This window comes from Lasioglossum baleicum, chromosome 8 (assembly GCF_051020765.1).
Source record: "Lasioglossum baleicum chromosome 8, iyLasBale1, whole genome shotgun sequence".
Taxonomy (NCBI): domain Eukaryota; kingdom Metazoa; phylum Arthropoda; class Insecta; order Hymenoptera; family Halictidae; genus Lasioglossum; species Lasioglossum baleicum.
Genome location: NC_134936.1, coordinates 17,160,278 through 17,177,941, shown reverse-complemented (window position 1 = coordinate 17,177,941; position 17,664 = coordinate 17,160,278). Strand labels below are relative to the sequence as shown.

General features: G+C 44.9%; 1 protein-coding gene across 4 annotated transcripts in view; it reads left to right on the top strand.

The window, feature by feature from the left end:
* Window positions 1-17,664, top strand: part of Camta (Calmodulin-binding transcription activator) — a 69,077-nt gene that overhangs the window by 3,465 nt on the left and 47,948 nt on the right. For all 4 annotated transcript variants that reach the window (XM_076429220.1, XM_076429219.1, XM_076429221.1 and 1 more), the window contains exon 2: window positions 16,724-17,212. In XM_076429220.1, coding sequence (XP_076285335.1) covers window positions 16,976-17,212 — 237 coding nt within the window. In that variant the 5' untranslated portion in view covers window positions 16,724-16,975. The remainder of the gene's footprint in view (window positions 1-16,723; window positions 17,213-17,664) is intronic.

Below are 17,664 nucleotides of genomic sequence, written 5' to 3'. Positions count from 1 at the left end.
AATACCGCAGGTACTCTCTATTCTCACGGTGGAACTGCACGTTACCGGTCGGCTCGACCGGATTTATCGATTCCACCGGGTCTAATCCCGACGATGATTGAAGTGTGCCTGAGCGTGAAACTTTGTGTCTTTACCTCGCGCCACACAACAGGTATCCCCCGTATGTGTGAATGCACCGACAGTTCTATTATTATCGGTTGCACGTGCCGTTCTATCGGCAGATAACCGCCTGTACGCGTTCCGATACCCGGCCCCGTGCATAATGGGCCGGGGTCTCTCTCTCTCTCTCTATTTATTTCCTCTTTTTAACAACTCCAGTAATTTACACAGTGTGTTCCACCGATCCAGCTCATTGTCCGCGATCTCGAATCGTTTTGCTAGACACACCAGCGCTCAACAAGTCCAAAGAAGCGCCGGTGTGTGTGTGTGTGTCTACTGTTACTTGCAGCCACCGACGCTGCCAAGAAATCTTTGCACGCGACCGCGATTATTAGCGAGAAAAAAAACCGCCCGTCTGCGGTTGCGCGAACTTGGACGCGAATTTTAAACAATGCCCATTGTAGAACAAGACAGACGCGCGGCGCTCTCTCTCTCTCTCACACCGCCTTTCTCTCTTGTCTCGAAGCAGCTGTCCAATAAGCCTTTGTGCTCGCTTATCAGCTCGTTCTAGTATCCCGGCAGTTTTGGAATTTCTACAGCCAATTTCGCAGCTCTCCGCCGATAGAAAATTCCAATAAAGCGGACGCGCTCCGCGGCGGGCTGGGCTAGGTTTTTCCACGAAGATTGGATTTTTGAAGTTTCTGATTTTCAACAAATCTTTGTGCACGACGATCCATTCGAAATCTAATGTATATGGAAATTTCTCAGCTGGAATACTTTCAGTTTTTATCGGTAAACCTACCATTTTTTGCATTCATCTTTTAGGGGATACTGAGAGACGAATTCGGCTAGTACTGTGAAAAGTATAAACCTACATAAAAGAGATGTAAAATTCAACTTTTCGTAATTTTTGTATAAGTTTGATCAATTGCAATTTTTGGGAAAACTTTTTTTTACATCATCAGGGGCCCCGCGCTTGGAGCGGAAAATGGCCGGTAGAAATGTTTAATTTTCAAGTTGAAATAGCTCCGAGTGCAAAGGGTTAAAATATAGTAATAGTTAGACAGCGGATCTTTGTGCAAAATAAGAATGTTTTACCTGGATTATAACAAACTGGAGTGAAATAGAAACTGACTTTCTTTGTCAATAATATAACAGAACTTTTAAATTCTTCTAATGTTTTTACTGTTTTAGATTACACCAACTCATTTACGTTATAAATGCAGAAAGTCCGCCGTCTAGTAACGGTACAATATTAAAAAAGTTATGTCTGTAACTGTTCCCGAAGAAGTTCGATAGAGGCAATCGAAAAAGCTGGCGGACCGTAGAAACGCGAGGACGGTCCGGGCCGATTGTGCAAGCTAATATATCAGCAGAGGAATGTTGATTCCAAGAACGAAAGCTCACCCTCGGTGCAAGGCTCCCGTGTAGGTTCGAAACGGACTGTGTGCATTATATCTCGAAGGTTGCGATGGTAGCACGCGAGGCAGCATGGGGGTCGGTTCTTATGGAACGCAGCCAAACACGGGGAATTTGATCAGGAAATAGCCGTACGGGTCTCGCGGTCGCGGAATTAACGGTGGAAAGTAATAACGTAGGAGCCCCAGGGCTCTTGCTTTCGCTTTCCGTTGGAAACCGGCCCTTCGACGATGTCAGAGCAACGCATTAAGCGCAAGGGTTTCCTTAAAACAGAAGCTTACGACTTGGCTTCTAAGTTCCACGGGATCGACCGGCTGCTCTCTCTCTCTCTCTCTTTTGCCCGAGAACGACGTGTTCGTTTCGCCTTTTAAGCGCAGTAAAACTTATTGTTCGATGACGATTACCTTCGCGGCGAAGCACAGAAAATTTCTGTCGAACTAGTCAGTAGAATATCCTGCAAGTCGTCAGACGTCACAGCGACCAGTTTAAGGTATCGTTTCACCGGTCCGACGCCATTGAAAAACGAGTGTGGGCGTTTTACTTTCAATTTTGTCGGTTCCAGTGGCCAGGCGAGAAGAACGGGGCTAAAAAAATATTGATTGTCGCCGACAAAAGGTACAGCCGGATGGAATAGCTCAAAGACCGAAAGGCGACCCGTTTTCCCATTTATTCCGTGCCGTGGACGGCCACCCACACGTTTCACTACAATTTTATCCAGAATTATCTTTATCGCCGGCACACCGACATTGGCTTTCTCCATCGATCTGCTGCTGGTATTTTTTCTAAAACTCTTTCCCGTTTTGCTAGCTAGCCCAGATGCCACCGTCGAAAATCCTTCCCCGGGTGCATGCACGTTGGATCAATGCCGGGGGCAGCTTGCGTTGCTAATCACGTGATGCTGAAACAAAGATAATTAAAGGGGCGGGGAATCGAGCTCCGAGAAAGGTGCTCGGATTATCTAACACCTACGACGCGCGAAACACTGTAAGCTTTTTCTATCGAGCGGTTTTATAAGCTTCGCCGTCTGTAGTTTTCATGTCCCCTCGCTGTAGAATCGACTACGCAACCTCCGTCGACTCCGGAAAGATTGAAAAGAAAGTTTCGCGCGTGTAGAATCAACCCGGCGAAAGGATTTTTCGAAACGCGAGGAAATTGCGAAGTTATAACACTGCGAACGACTGGGCGTCACGTGAGATAAATGTTATCACGGAAGTTTAATCGCGTTTTTCTCGCGACCATGCTCGCCGACCTTGCTGCCTGCCAGGCTCCTCGGAACTCTTCGACGTTCAACTTCTGAAATTTCCACACATTAGTCTTCGTTAAACGAACGAAAATGTACGAGCTTCTTCGGGTTCCGAACTTCTCCACTCTTATCGATGACCGTAGTTGATTCTCCGGAATGCGACTATCCGTTGTTGTTTACCGTCTTGCCGTCGCGAAGATTTCGAACAAAGTCTAACAAATACGAATGTTATGACTAGACTGCGGATTTTATGCATATATCACAAAAGTGGGTAAGCACAATTTAAAGCTGCGGACATATTAAAAAGATTTAAAGACATTTAAAGAATTTTCTATTTCGCTCCTGTGTCTTGTAATCAATGCAAACATTTTTTATTTTGCATAAAGATCCGCAGTCTAGTTATGACTCTCGTTTTAAATGAAACGAAATCTGATTCGTGTGTAATCAATAGACTACGGATCTTTATGCATTCATGGCTCATGGAAATTTTCAACAAATGCCAGAATAGAAAGCGATAGAATTCAGTACGATTTCGATTTGTTTTGGATCCGCACAGGCTGTTCCCGTTAAAAAAGGATTTTATCTCATTCCACTTGCTAAAAATTCGTCTATAAGCACTAAAATAAGTGTTTAAAATCCGCCGTCCGGTGATAAATCTTAATTCCTTCTAACAAGGAGATCTTCCAGCGATAAAAACAGGTGTGCTTCGAGGTAACAGCGTTAATTCAGCCTTGCCATCGTGGAAAGGTGTATTCGGTATCGTTTCCTGCGTCATTGTAGCCGCGCACAGTATACTTTGTATCCGTGACTCCTTTCCCGTCGCAGGAAACCGTTCAGAATACAAATGACTGCGTGACCGGGCATGTCCCCTTCGTTCTCTCGCGAAAAATAAACGCGCGGCTCGAAAACGAATTTTCTTTCCGCCGCTCTGCCGAGCCGGCGTGGCACGGGGGAAATTTTCGGGGCGCGAGAGCGATTTTCGCGTGGCAAAGCGAACGCTAACGGCAATTCGGAGAAAATTATGGCTCGGCAGAGGGCTGATCTATTTTCGCGTGTGGTTAAACGCAGCCGAACGGGGCCGCGGTCATTCATGTTTTTCCATTCCCAATGTAATCGCGACCCTTCCGCGCAATTTTCACCCTTAATGCGATCCCGCGTGCCAGCCAGCAATTTTGCAAATGGCCAATTAACGTGACCCGCTCTCCCCACGGGATGCGTTAAATGATTTCGCGGACTCAATTACGCGATTAGACGCGACGAAGATGCGACGGAATTCAGGCGAAAGTGCACGAACGACCTGTAGTTCTTAAATTTGGACCGGTGCCTAGATCGAACCTAACTTAGCAATCATAGTTAATTAATATCGCCGGGGACGCTGTTCGTATTTTTCTTTCGCGAGATCCATATTCAGAAAAGCTGAACTAACAGAGCTTTCCGGCGGAATTGGACGAAACGTAATCCGATTAATGATTGAACATTGCGATTAATGTGAAATTCAATTATTAATCGTGGCTGTTGATTAATGAATAAGAAAGGAATCAGAAGTTGTTGTAACCAATGCTCGTAATTGCTTTATGAATTATTAATAGACTGCGGATTTTATGCATTTATGACAAAAATGGACACGTACAATTTAAAGCAGTGGACATGTTAAAAATATTTAAGGACATCAACGTATTAGTTTCAGCTTAATAGGATAATTAAAAGAAGAAATAAAAATTGCATTCTATCCTATTAAGCTGAAACTAACACATTGATGTCCTTAAATATTTTTTTACATGTCCACTGCGTTAAATTGTATGTACCCATTTTTGTCATAAATGCATAAAATCTGCAGTCTACTGATTAATGATTACTCGAGATGATTATAGACTGTAATGAGTTAACTAGGAACTGTATTACCAACAACACAAATATCCGTCCGGAGAATGGACGGAGCCCCGTTTGAAAATATTACAAAAGCGCGTAGTCGCGTAAAGTTTTCGGATATATGTATCGGGCTGTCGAGCACAGCCGAGAAAATGTGTGCGCCTGCCTAGACAATGGGAGACGTTATTGCGTAGCGGATTAAGGCGGATGGCACCGTTAAAAATGACTCGGAGGGGGGAAAAAATCTCTCTCTCGTCCTATACGAAAAAGAACTGGAACATTCTCTGCGCGTTTTGAGCTGGCGTTTTTCTGCGCTCGACTTTGTCAAACATAAACCCCTCATGCGTGGGGCAATTAGCGTCGCCAGCTTTACACCGTTCTGCTGTGCAAATCGTGTTGGTTTTTCTTCTTTATTTCTTCCTGTTGGTTTTTCTGGGAGTCCGCGCGCGGCAGAGTTAATTTTTGCCGTGGATGTGGACGTGTAATTCGTCGGCGCTTGTACTGTTAAATACTTGCTTTGATTTTATCAGATTTTTCAGTTGCGAGCTCTCGTTTAGATCGGAGCTTGAGAAAGCATCGAAGAAGATTCTTGGGAGACTGTCCTCTTGTTTTGCCAGCTGCGTTCCCCCCTGATCCGCTGGCAATATGTGGCCAGGTATATAAATGTTTCTTCTACGAAACGAGGATCGCACCGAGCGACCGGTGTTCCACCAGTAGTTCGTCTTTCCGAGCTACGAGACAGCCTTTTTATTATCAGCTGTGCGTCTGCTCGGACAATACGAGCCAGCTGCGAACGCATTCGTCTGCGGCTTGCTGGCCAGCGACGGCACAAGAAGCCATGAAAACGGGCCGACTATAAACAAGGATCACCGAGGGTATCAATTTTCGAAAATGACTTCCTCGGGTCCGAGCTCTGCTCCGAAGCCGGAGGGATCGATCGGAAGCTGTAGCTTTTAAGTGGGAAGGCGGGAATTCATCTAATATAAGTGAAACGTTGCCTGGAGCCACCCGGTGATCCATCCAGATTTCCATTAGACCAAATGGAGGCTGTGGAATTTTATTTACCAGCCCCTAATAGTGCGCTTTATCATTACACGCGAATCTAGCCGAAAGAAATGGCGTAAATACAGAAGTGAAACGTTGCCCGGTGCCGCTGATTTCCATTAGGCCGGATGGAGGAATTTTATTTACCAACCCTTAATAGACGGGGCTTTATCATTGCACGGGAGTCTAGCCGAGAGTAACGACGGGAATAGGTATTAGAGGATTCCTTCGGTGGAAATGGAGGAAAAGTGTAGAATACAATTTGTTCGTCTTAGTTGCGGAGGAAATCGAGTTTCAAAGAAAGTATTTGCGAGAAGGGGAAACGGACAGCCAAGCACAGACGCGTCAGACGAATTTCTGAAACTCGATTTCCTCGAGAACCAAGCTGCAGGAGCTGCGTTTATCCGAGCATGATGACGAATTTGAACGAATTCGTCGTTCGAAATGCTTCTAATGCAGATTTTAAACAGTTTATGTGCCCAAAACGACGCAGAAAATGTTCACTTTGCATAAAACGAGTCTCGTTTTACGCGAAAACGGTCCTCCACACATTTTCTTTGATTCCACTCGTCTTATCACCTACGATAATCGAATGCTCTCGCTTCCAGGCGGCTCCGGTAGATTCATTCAACGCGTTTCCCTTTTCCTCGACATCGGAAAACCCGTGGAACATGAATGAAGGACTATTCCGAGCGTTCATGTTTAAATACTACGTCGAAATAAAGGCTAAAGCCTTTCCAGTGCGGGCTCTAACCGCGTTATGAATGATCCGCGGCGGTCAAGTACTGTGTGCCCGGCGAAAATCGATGCGCGCCCTCGAAGATTATAAATATTTATTCGCGCGACGGTTCGCGGGCTTTTCAACTTTAATAGCGCCCTCCCGCGGATATTTATATCGGCCCCGTCGATGGGGTTTATTCGCTCGATCATTTTTCGCGCGGACGAGATTTTCTCGATGTCTGATCAGCGAGATTAATGGATCACCTGATCATTGATCAAACGATAAATTTTTAATATTGCGCTATACAATTTTAACTTTTCTGAGAAGTTAGAACAATTAGAAAAATTAGAGAAATTTTTTCGAAGACGTTTTTTAAAAAAAAACGAATGAACTGACCTGTCAAAATTTTTCAGGTTAGTTTATAACCAGGGTTTGGATAATTGTTTTATAAATCTTTCAGTCGGAACAAAATCCGATGAGAAACTGCATGTGAAAGCAGCTGGAGCGTGATTCTATGTTATTCAATTGCAAATGTTCACAAATTAACTCTGGTTAATTAGTTATTAACAAGGAGGGCCGAACTGTGCGACGAGGACAGACATACATAACATACCACTTCTCTAAAATTTGTTGATAACTAACAATTTAAGCGTCAAACCTGAATAAAACTGAAATGGGAATGTAGCCAAGGCTTCATTTTACATTCTACAATCTTAAAAGTTCACCAATGAAGTCCTTAAAGTTAGTAAATTAATTATGAAAATGTTATTCGCGAAATTTCGTCACTTCCGTAACGCTAGAAAATTGTAGCCCCTCAGCAAAGAAGTTTCACTTCAAAAAATTTGGTCACGTTGTGCAGCAAACTAATTGTTCCAACTTCTCAAAAAAGTTCAAATTGTGTGGTGGAATATTAAAAGAGTTATCGTCTTTTTAAGAGTGTCGGAATATTAGTGGGGTCACTGTAATTGCTCACGCAGATAATTGAAGCTTGTACGCGGATAATCGTGCGCATAGATAATTGCTCGTGTTTGCAATGGAGATTTTGGTTGCTCGGTACAGCAGTGTGGGACAAAGGTTCTCCACAAGCGTTTCGAGAACTGGAATCGATATTATAACAGTTTCAAGCCCCGATTCCGAGGTACTTGTTGACGATCCCGTCGTCGACACTAGGCAACTTCCTTCGCTTTCTCGGCTCGCTGTTTCCTATCTCTCTGTGCGGAGGTCGTCGGCGAACGATTCACCTTGCTCTTGAAAGTATCGCTCGCGGAAGTTATCATCGACTTTGAAAAAGGGGACTCTGTTTGCCGCCCTTGTTGGTTGGCGCCAGTGCACCAGTGCATCGGCAAACGTCGCGCCGAGAGAGAATCAATCTTCCACCCCTTTGAATTCTATTTTTTTAATTTATCTTCCACCATTGTGCAAATTATTGCTAGAAGGAAACGTGACTGTGGATTTAAAAATAGCGCGGCGGGAACGAAAATAGTGTGATTATTATTGATAAGGCTGCTTGCAAAGCACATCATGAATGTGCAAGTAGTTAATGGCGCGAAGGGGGTTAATATTTCTTTTCTCATTCAAAGCGGCAACTAGTTACAGCCGGGACGCGTTACGAAATGGACGAGGGTAATAAATTTTTGTTTCGAAATTAATAATGCTTGTTCTTGTTCCTTTTTCCCCGACACTTGGTGTATTTCGTTTGGAAGGAGTTTTACGAGTGCGGTGAGCTGTGCAATTATGTATGAGGGAAAATATACAGTGACCCGTGAAAATAAGGAACATGTTAATCTACATCGTTCTTCTCGCTTGTGCGCCTTGCTACAGGTCGTGCTATTAACATTCGTGAGTCAACCACCTTGTATCAATAATATCCTCGGAAATGTCATGGCTTGAAATCATTACCGCTGACGTCAAATCTGTGGGTGTCAGGAAAACGTCGCAATTTCAAAACATTTCTGTTTATGCATTGATCGAGCTTCATAGTATAGGATTTACGTATTTACCAGAACAAAATATATAAAAAAAAGTTTTTAAAACCCACGCTATTATATCAAAATGCACTAAAACGGAGAAAATAATTTTTTTAGACATTAGTGACTATAAATGAAAGCGTGCAGCGCTAAACTATATTGACGTAATCTTCGTGGGCGCTCCACGCTTTTATTTATAGTCACTGGTATCTAAAAATATTTATTTTCTCCGTTTTAGTGCAGTTTAATATAAGCGTGGTTTTTAAAAAGTTTTTTTTAAATATATTTTTTAATTTTCTTTAGTCTTTTTTAAATGGGACACAAGATATAGTAATACTGGTATGAAATATGATAGTAAGATACAGAATCGCAAGATATGTAAATACACGACATAGAATGAGTTGATGACTCCGAGAGACAACGTCTCTTGATGGAATCTGAAATGGAACTGAATGAACGGAACACCGCACTGACTGAGCTCCTTCGATACGAAATGGGTCAGTGGAGTGGGGAGCGCTGGCGCGCGGAGTGGGGATCGCTGAACGCGATGACGTACTCCAAGCGTCGCGCGACGAGGTGTGGCGGTTAATATTAACATTTTTTTCTCCTGAACGCACAGCTTCTTTTAAAAATTTGTTTTTTAATTTTGCATTGTCATTCAGTTCTGAGCTGTGTTTAAAGTTTCAAGTTTCTAGCTCATCGGGAAGTGGTTTAAAATTCGATTACAAGATTTGACGCACACAACAACGACAACTCGGCAAATTAATCTAAGCGTGGTAAAGAAAGGTCGTGAAAATAAATTCGAAAGGCTCAAAACGGATGTCCTTTGTCAAAGCATTAGTGCTCAGAGACGTTCTTCGTGACAAGCACAGAAATGTTCGAAATATTAACGGGAACAGAATAGCGAAATTGTTTCTCCGTACGTTGAAAAGGAATTTCTGAAGAATTTTAGAAGACTTTTGAGTGGAAGCCAATGAGCGAAGTTAATCGATTTGGCAAATGCGCGGTCTAATTGTCCACAAATCACTTTAATTCCCTTCGAGTCTGTACGCGAAGATGCATTTCATTCGTATTTCATCTCACTTGAAGCCATAGGCGTCGAGAGAAGAATTTCCTGGTTGTTTCCAAGCAAAGTCAAAGGTCATTTCGCGTCTTTCAACCCTCGAGCCAAATGTGTCACGGTTGGTGTAACGCCGGAGTAACGTTCGCAGCTTTTCCACCGGGGAAACTCCGACGGAAAAAGAGAGAAAGAGAGAAAAAGAGAGAGAGGATGGAAAAAAGTAGAATTTCACAGCGGGAAAAGCGGCCGGCCAGGAAATCGAGTTCCGACTACGGCCCCGGCGATAAACTCAGGAAGTTGTTACCTTTTCGGGTAATAGTCTTTCGGGTAACGGGGCAGAGCGTCGGAGATAGTCGCGATGTTGTGTGTGCATTTCCGCAGGATATTAATGCTGGGCAAACTGAAACGCGTGGCGAACTTAAAGGCAAACAAGCTTTGCGGCCGCTGGAAAACGCTCTTCGCTCTTTCGCGCGCGCGAAACGTTGTTTCCGGCCATCCACGCACACATACACACACACACAGTGGGAAACGGGACGCGATGCATGTTCCGCGAAAACGCCGCAAAAACGGAAGGTTTTGCAACGGGGACGTTGTTGCATCCTGTGCAGCGTTAGCCTAACGGGTAAATTGTCTGACGCTCGACAAACTCCACCAATCTCGTCCTCGATTTTAATCCTGCTACGAGTAAGTGCGTCGTACGCTGCGTCCTCAGGGTTCGTTTTACAACCGGTACATTCTTGTACGATGCTCCTGCTGTTGTAAAGATAAAATTCGTATCTGCTCCTATACGCTGCACCATTCACAATATTGTTTACATTGTTAAATATGTTGGCATCTAATCAATGATTACACATTCAAGTATTGTACAAAGTATTGGTACACCTTTTAAAAAATAATAAATTTTGAAGTGAAACTTCTTTGCTGAGGGGGCTACAATTTTCTAACGTTACGGAAGTGACGCAATTTCGCGAATAACCTCGAATAGTTTGATTTACTAACTTTAAAGACTTCATTGGTGAACTTTTAAGATTGTAGATTAAATTTTCATTAAGGGCTCAAATAAAAAAGTTCTAAAAAATGCCTTTTTCATTTTTGCATGTAAACTTGTAAATTATAATTTTTGGAAAATCTTTTTTGCGCATCATTACGTAAACCAATGCTTCTAATTGATTATCAAAAATTAGGTCGTTTGGTACAATTATAAAAAAGTGTTTGCAAAAGGTGTACGAATACTTTGTACACCCACTGTACATATATACAGTGGAATTATTCTAGGTCGGAGGAAATGTTTGGTTTTCAAGCCAACCCCTTGCCGTGACATTTTCTTTACAGTTACATTGATTAAAAAGAACATTTGTATGTTGAGTGCTCGAGTATTGATTACTAGACTGCGGATTGAATTTCATCTTCTCAATTTTCCTATAAATGCATGGAGATCCGCAGTCTATCGATTACAAACGAATCGGATTTTAAAGAAAGAAACGTTCATACTTTGTTAAAATCTTCGTCACGAGTCTGACTCGATGAAATACGGCGAGGGGTTGAACCAGAGAAAATGAACGAAAACTAAAATAAAATAGAACAGAGAAGAATGAAAAAGGTTCGGAGGAAGTTGCGGAATTCCTGGTCGATTTAAATACGAATTATGTTCGAGAGCGATTCTTGTAACCGGTTGTAGAGCCAGCGGCTTGTCCACGGTGGAATTCGAGGAGGATCGTAGATATTCCGCCGCGGACAGGAGCGGGATTCTTTTCGGGGATGCATCGGCTACGAGGTCCCTTTCTCTCGGATTCAGGTCCGCCGGCCGGCTGTTCGCGTTTCTACGTGTGCGCGCGTCGACTGTGAAACTGGGTCGGCGTCTCTCGAAGGTGGAATAAACAAATAATGGAAGGAATATAAAGCCGGAACGTTGCATCGCCGACCGAAACCAGAAGAAACGCACTTCGCCGGGCGATTTCGGTGCACGCGTGGGAGTCCACTTGTTTTCCATGTCGCAAAATAAGCTTTCCGTTGCTTTCTGCCTCGACGGAGTTCCCAGTTCGACTGTCGTCCATATTTTCAGCTGTTTTTCCCTGTCCTCTGTTTTCACGGAATATCTCGTACAGGAAAAACCGAAGGAAAATGACCGGATCGCTCGGGGAAAAACGTTACGAAATTCCAGGAAAATGATACCGGTTTGTTGAACGTGTTCCTCGATCTGCCGACTCGTCAGCTGTTATATCAACTGACACGCGACACGTGGAATTGATCGTCATTCCGCATACACACACACACGTACATCGAGCCGTGCTGTACACAATGCCACCGGCCTCGCGGGTGTGTGTAACGCCGCGGTATTTGCGTGCGAAAGTATCTTGTTTAGCAGAATTGTGAACAGTGTTGTGCAACCCGGCTAATTAGAGCTTCCGGATGACTGGTTTGAAACCGTGTTCATTTAAGGCGCGCGCGCGTCATCGAAATTTAACGCGCGCCCGCTTAATTCGCCCGAGCCGATCAAACGCGGATTTATCACAACGGACGGATCCCGCCTCCTTCATTTTATCCTAATTCCGCCGGAGAGCGCCGCCGGATCGAACGGCTCCACTCGAAGCGAGTGGCTTCACGGCCGACATCTAAAGCTGAATTTGAATTTCCTCAGAATTCCGAATAACGTAAAACTTCTTTAGAGAGCTATCGAAAGAGAGTTTCGAGATTTTTCTGTATGTGTCACGCTATGAAAGTGGCCTAATACTTCGCTGTACACGTTTCTCTTCGTTTCTCTCGATGCACGATGCATTGTTTGATAGTTGGCTAAGTATCAAGAGCATTTACTCTGCAAATATCAAACATTTTCTACGACGTTCGACAACTTCGCGTACTTTTACGTCTCGAATAGAGAACAGTGCAGAAATTTTGTTGACGAGGGACAGCGGTCGTGGAGATGGACATCTATTTTCATGACGGAGAGACACAGTTATTTTCTGTTTGGAAGCCGCGTGCTAATAGTTATTTCTAGGGTCCGCTCGAACGATTTTAATTGAACACTTCCAGAGGGTCTAGCGCAGCGTCCGGTCCGTCGGAAAGCAACACTTTTCCGTTTGTTTGTTGGCCGGAGCACGAGAGGCAAAAGGAGAAAAAAGGAACGAGCAGAGCAGAGGAGAGAGCAACGGTGGAAAAACGGGTATCGCTGGCTCTCGCAATCTCGTGTGTTATTCGAAACTCGTAGCGAGACCGCGGGAAGTGCTCGTAAAATGGTTACAAGCGATCGTAGCCGCCGCCTTTTTCCAAAATTCATGCCTCGAATTTCTCGATTCATGGGGAGAGGAGAGAAGGAAAGTGGGTCAGCGCGTCTCAAAGGGAGGTCGGTCTCCGGGTTCCAAGGTGAATCGTTGAAGTTAAAGCGAGCGAGATAGTTGCCGAGGGTGAAGGAACGAGGCCGGAGAACGTAACAGACCGGAAGGGCGTGGGTGATGGTTGAATGATCGAGAAACCATGACGAAATTCCCCACACAGATTGTGTTCCTTTGTCGGTGCCACGTGCCGCTTCTGCTCGATAGAACCGCCTTTGTCAAACCAGACATTAGAACCTAATCAATCATTGCCTTTCGTTAATCAGCGATCGGACCGGACCGCAATCGCACACAGCCTCCTTTGCCTATTCAACGTCAACCCTGTTTGCTGCGATACATGCGCCCTGGTAAAAATACACTGTTTATTTCTATTAACCCGTTGCCGTACTTTTACGAGTCTGGCTAAACATTACGAGTCAGGCTCGTAGTCGTAATATATATAGAGTTGGGCAAAAATCAACTAATAATTAAAAATGACTAATAGTCTGATTGATTAAAGGTGAATTCTTCTCGATCGAAAATTAAATATATAATAATTTTTATGATTTCGGCGCAGGGTAAAATAAATTTCGGACGTCCAGAAAAATCCCGCGCTTTCTATAAAACGGCGGCCGTCAAACCAGCTTCGCGAAGAATTCATAAGTCGAGGGTTCAATCGCGCGCTTCAATTAAAACTTGGCTTCGGTCCTTTCGAAAACGGTGGTCCTTTAGTTTTACAGGAAGTTCCCTCGGTGAATGGTGGGTGGAGAGCGCGGTGGCTAAGCAATATTTAATTAAGAAACGATACCGGTGGAATATTGAAAGTTCCGAGGTGTCCGCAGAGAGGTCTTCGTTGCGCGCGTGCTTTACGAGGGTTGAACTGCGCGCCGGAATTAGGTCTCTGCTTTCAAAGTGGAGGGCAAGAGGGTAACTGTCTCCAAGGTGAATTCCAAAGTTTGAAGTGCGGGAAAGATGGACACAGTGCGAGAAGGTAGAAGAGTAGAAGACAGGTAGAGTGTGACAGTGGAAGGGTGGGGGACAGGGGGGGTTGGAGAGGACGGAAGGGCGTGGAGAATGACGAAATTACGAGTAGACAAGTCTCTTCTTGTCGAGTGGCCGGTCGTTACTGGAAAGCAAATTTTCCACCCTTCTGGCGAAGGGAGGGGCAAGCCCTCGGCGTTGTTTCATTCATCGTTTAATCTCCGGCCGCGCGATTAAACGCGCGCAATTAATTCTCATTAGATCCACGGCCGCTCGTTCAAACCCGTGTCGATGAACGAGCATCTCGTCGTCCAGCTACGACCCTGTTTCCGCGTCGATTCGACGGAAATTAGGCTTGTTTCTCTCGAACGCAGGCCATTGGCTGCGAGGAAGTTGAACTAATCGACGAAATATTAGGTTGTTGCTTTGAAATCGGATATTTCGTACGCAATTTTTGAGTAAAACACTTTGCATTGTTCGCATTAATGTAGACGAAATACGCGGTAATATGAATAATCGACTTTTTATTCATTCAATGACGCGTTCTTTCTTGAATTTCAATTTCCTCCGATTCCGAATAATAGAAAAATGGTTTGGAGAGGTACCGAAACAGTTTTGATATTTTTCAACCGCACACAGCTTCCTTTTCCCATTCAACATCAACCGTATTTGCTGTAATGGACGCGTCCTGGTAAAAACACACCGTTTATTTCGGAAATTAATATCCGAACGACATAAATAATTGGCTTTTTATTTATTCTATGAGGAGTTGACTCCGCGTTCTTGGGCAAGCGGGTTAGGGAATGCTCGCCGGAGCTCTCCTGTCGATCGATGAATCTACAAATGTAGGGCAGCGAGGCGTGTTGACAACGATTAAATAAACTCGTGTTGCTGAACGAACGCGATTACCGAAAACAGATTACAGATGCCGGATCTGCATTGATTCAATTAATTTGCGTTGGGACGTTCTTACCCCGCTCTTCTCCTCAGGGAGTACTGTTTCAATTCTGGACTTATTCGATGTTCGATTAATAGTATAAACCAGGCCTGGCTAATCCAAATAGTTTCACTATTAAACATGCTTTTAAAAAATGTAATACAAATACAAAATGAATAAAACTTTATACTATGATTATAACCAGATAGTATAAACCATCAGATTGTAACCCTGAAGAATCACATTCGTGTCTCCACCACAACCTTGAGGAGCATTTCATCGGTCTCACTAAAAAAATTTCTGTTTCGAAACCGTCCTTCGCCGTGAACCCGGCTAGATAGAAAGAAACCTCTGGCAGCATCTTCCGACCGATTGTTCCGTCGACTAATTCCGAGTCCTTGGTCTGATCTGGTCGCGATGGAACCGCGAGCGCGCGGGGTAAAACAACTCCGCCTCGGTTTTACTGGCTGTATCTACGATAATGGCTGCCAAGAGAGTCGAATGCACGATAATGGCTGCCAACTAGAATCGAGCTCGCCGAACCCAGCCCCGGCTACTATGACAGTCATGAAAAATAGAATCGCAGTCACTTGGACCACGGGTGGCACGGTGTACCTACTTAATCGCGCCCGATCATTTTCGTATTCGCGGCACGGCGCTCAAACGTGACCGATCGTTTTTCAATTAACCCGTGTGCACGAGACCATGCTGCCGCGTTGCCCTAAAGACTCCCACAGGTCTGCGAAAGGGTCTTAAATCAAGGAAGCACTGTGCTTGATCACCGTGCGAGATATTTAAAGGAACTAAAGTGGAAATTGTAGGGGCTATTTCGTGGAATTTTTTCAAAATTGTAGGCTGCGTACCAGGGGTAGAGAAAAATTATATTCTTCTGATTTATTTGTCGAAAAATAGTGAATCCAGCAATAAAAATTACTGGAAGTATTTTGGAACCGTTTAAAGCCGAGAAACCTAGAAAGAGAATTGCAAGTTCGAGGACAGTAGAAACGAGGTTGCAAAGGGGCGGATTAAACACGGAGTAACAGCTATGTACGTGTTTGAATCGCTCTGTAATTTCACTGACACAGTCCGGGAACCTTCCTGTAGCTATAGGTAGAGATTCCTTCAACTCGGACCGACCATAGTCTAGTAATCCGCGATTTTTGGATGGCGGACTCCGTCGCGTGCCCAAGATCGCGGATCCCGCGACATTATTTGGAGCGGTTTCAACTGGTTCTAGCCGCGCGGCCATTCGTTTCTTATTTTTGCAGGCGATCCATCATGACTGCGCGAAATCCCCCGTGACAACTCTCCATTAATGTATTCCGTGTCTCGGGAGTTTTTTGCGGTCCCGCGTATGCGGCTCCCTTTAATCGTTTCGTTATCAGATCTCGAGTCGGCGGAGGGAGAGAAAGAGGGAAAATCAAGCAGAGAAAGAAGTGGCGGACTGTCACGTTCATCCGACTTCAGCCGAATGACTTCATTAGATCGACCGGTCGTACTCGATCGCTCGTAAACCCTGTTCGTTTGTCCGTTCGTATAATCAAGCTCGCCGGAAGAGACCGAGCATTTAACGGGTCCGGGGCTCCTGGGAAGGCGGCGGCAGCAATCGTGCTGTCTGTGCGAAATCAAACATTAACGAGCCTCGGCTTCTTCGTCGCGTGCAATCGCCAAAGCAAATATCCTCCGCCTCGGAATCGGTTCAGCGGGCTTTCCCGTTCGGTCGGGTTCCTTGCGGGGATGTTTACAACTCGTCAGTAAGGGGGTTCGCTCGGAAATCGTTCGATCGTAACCGGGGGGTGGTCCAGGCGTGAATATAAAGAAAGAAAATAAAAGAAAAGAGTCTCTCGAGGAAGTCTCTGCGTTTAGTTCGCGGAGGAATGGGCGAGTAAAAAAATAATCCCATCGATTTGCCTTCCGAGAGAAGCCACGCCGCGACGCGCGTTCCGGTGACACGAGGCGAGGGCTCGTAAGAGAGAGAGAAGGCCGTGCGCGACGCGAAATAGGATGGAGGTAGGATCATCCTTTAAGACGACAGCTTTAATATCGGCCCGGTGTCTTGGTGTACGTGTGTACAGGAGGAGCAGGTGGCAGCAATCGCGCTGGAGCTTTAAGAACCGAGGGCCGGAGGCTGGAGAACGCATTTACCGTCGGTTACTTGGATCTAACCAGGGGACGAGGACCGTTTTCGTGAACCCGACAACGCCAGCCTCTCTCTTTTCTGTGTGTTTTGTGCGTCGCGCGTGTCGTGTTGCACCGTATACACGATTTGTCTCTGTACGACCGTCGGTGTGTGACGGCCGCAGGACAATCCTGAGGAAAGCCGGCCGATGATGCGGCAAGTGGTCGTGCTGGAGCCGGCTGGAAGCGTTCTGGTGATCAGACAGACTTCCCTGGGCGGCGGCGTCACCACCGGCAACACCAATTCCAACGCCGGATCCAATACCGGTCACGAGACCCATGGGCTCGCCAATCACGCCGCCGGCTCCACCATCGCCTCCAATGATCACAATCAGAACCGTATCGTCGTCGTACGATCGTCCTCCTCCACCTGCATGACCACCACGGTGAGTCGATTATGTCGTTGCAAGGCCGCCCGCGAGCGCTTACCATTCTCACACTGCTCCGAAAATAACCGGTCAACCCTACCCTCATTTCCATACCTTCACCCTTTCCACGGAGATCCGCTCCTCCAACTGTACAGGGTCCTTCAAAAAGAATAAAATACAATTTTGACCTTAGGATTCAATGGTAACCCTTGTGTAGATTGTCTGAAACCTTTCTGTATTTAACATGTTTGCACAAATTCTCATTGTAAGACTATAAATTAATATATTAGCGAGTAGAGAATGGACATTCAGAGAGATTTTGTAATATTTTTTAGAGAAATATTAACAAATTGTTGAAAGTAATGCGGTAAATGTTTTACAGAAAATTAAGGTCAATTTTGCAGTCCATTTTTGTAACAGGTGCATAAAACCAGGGCATAAAATTTTGAAACACCCTGTACATTTCGCGA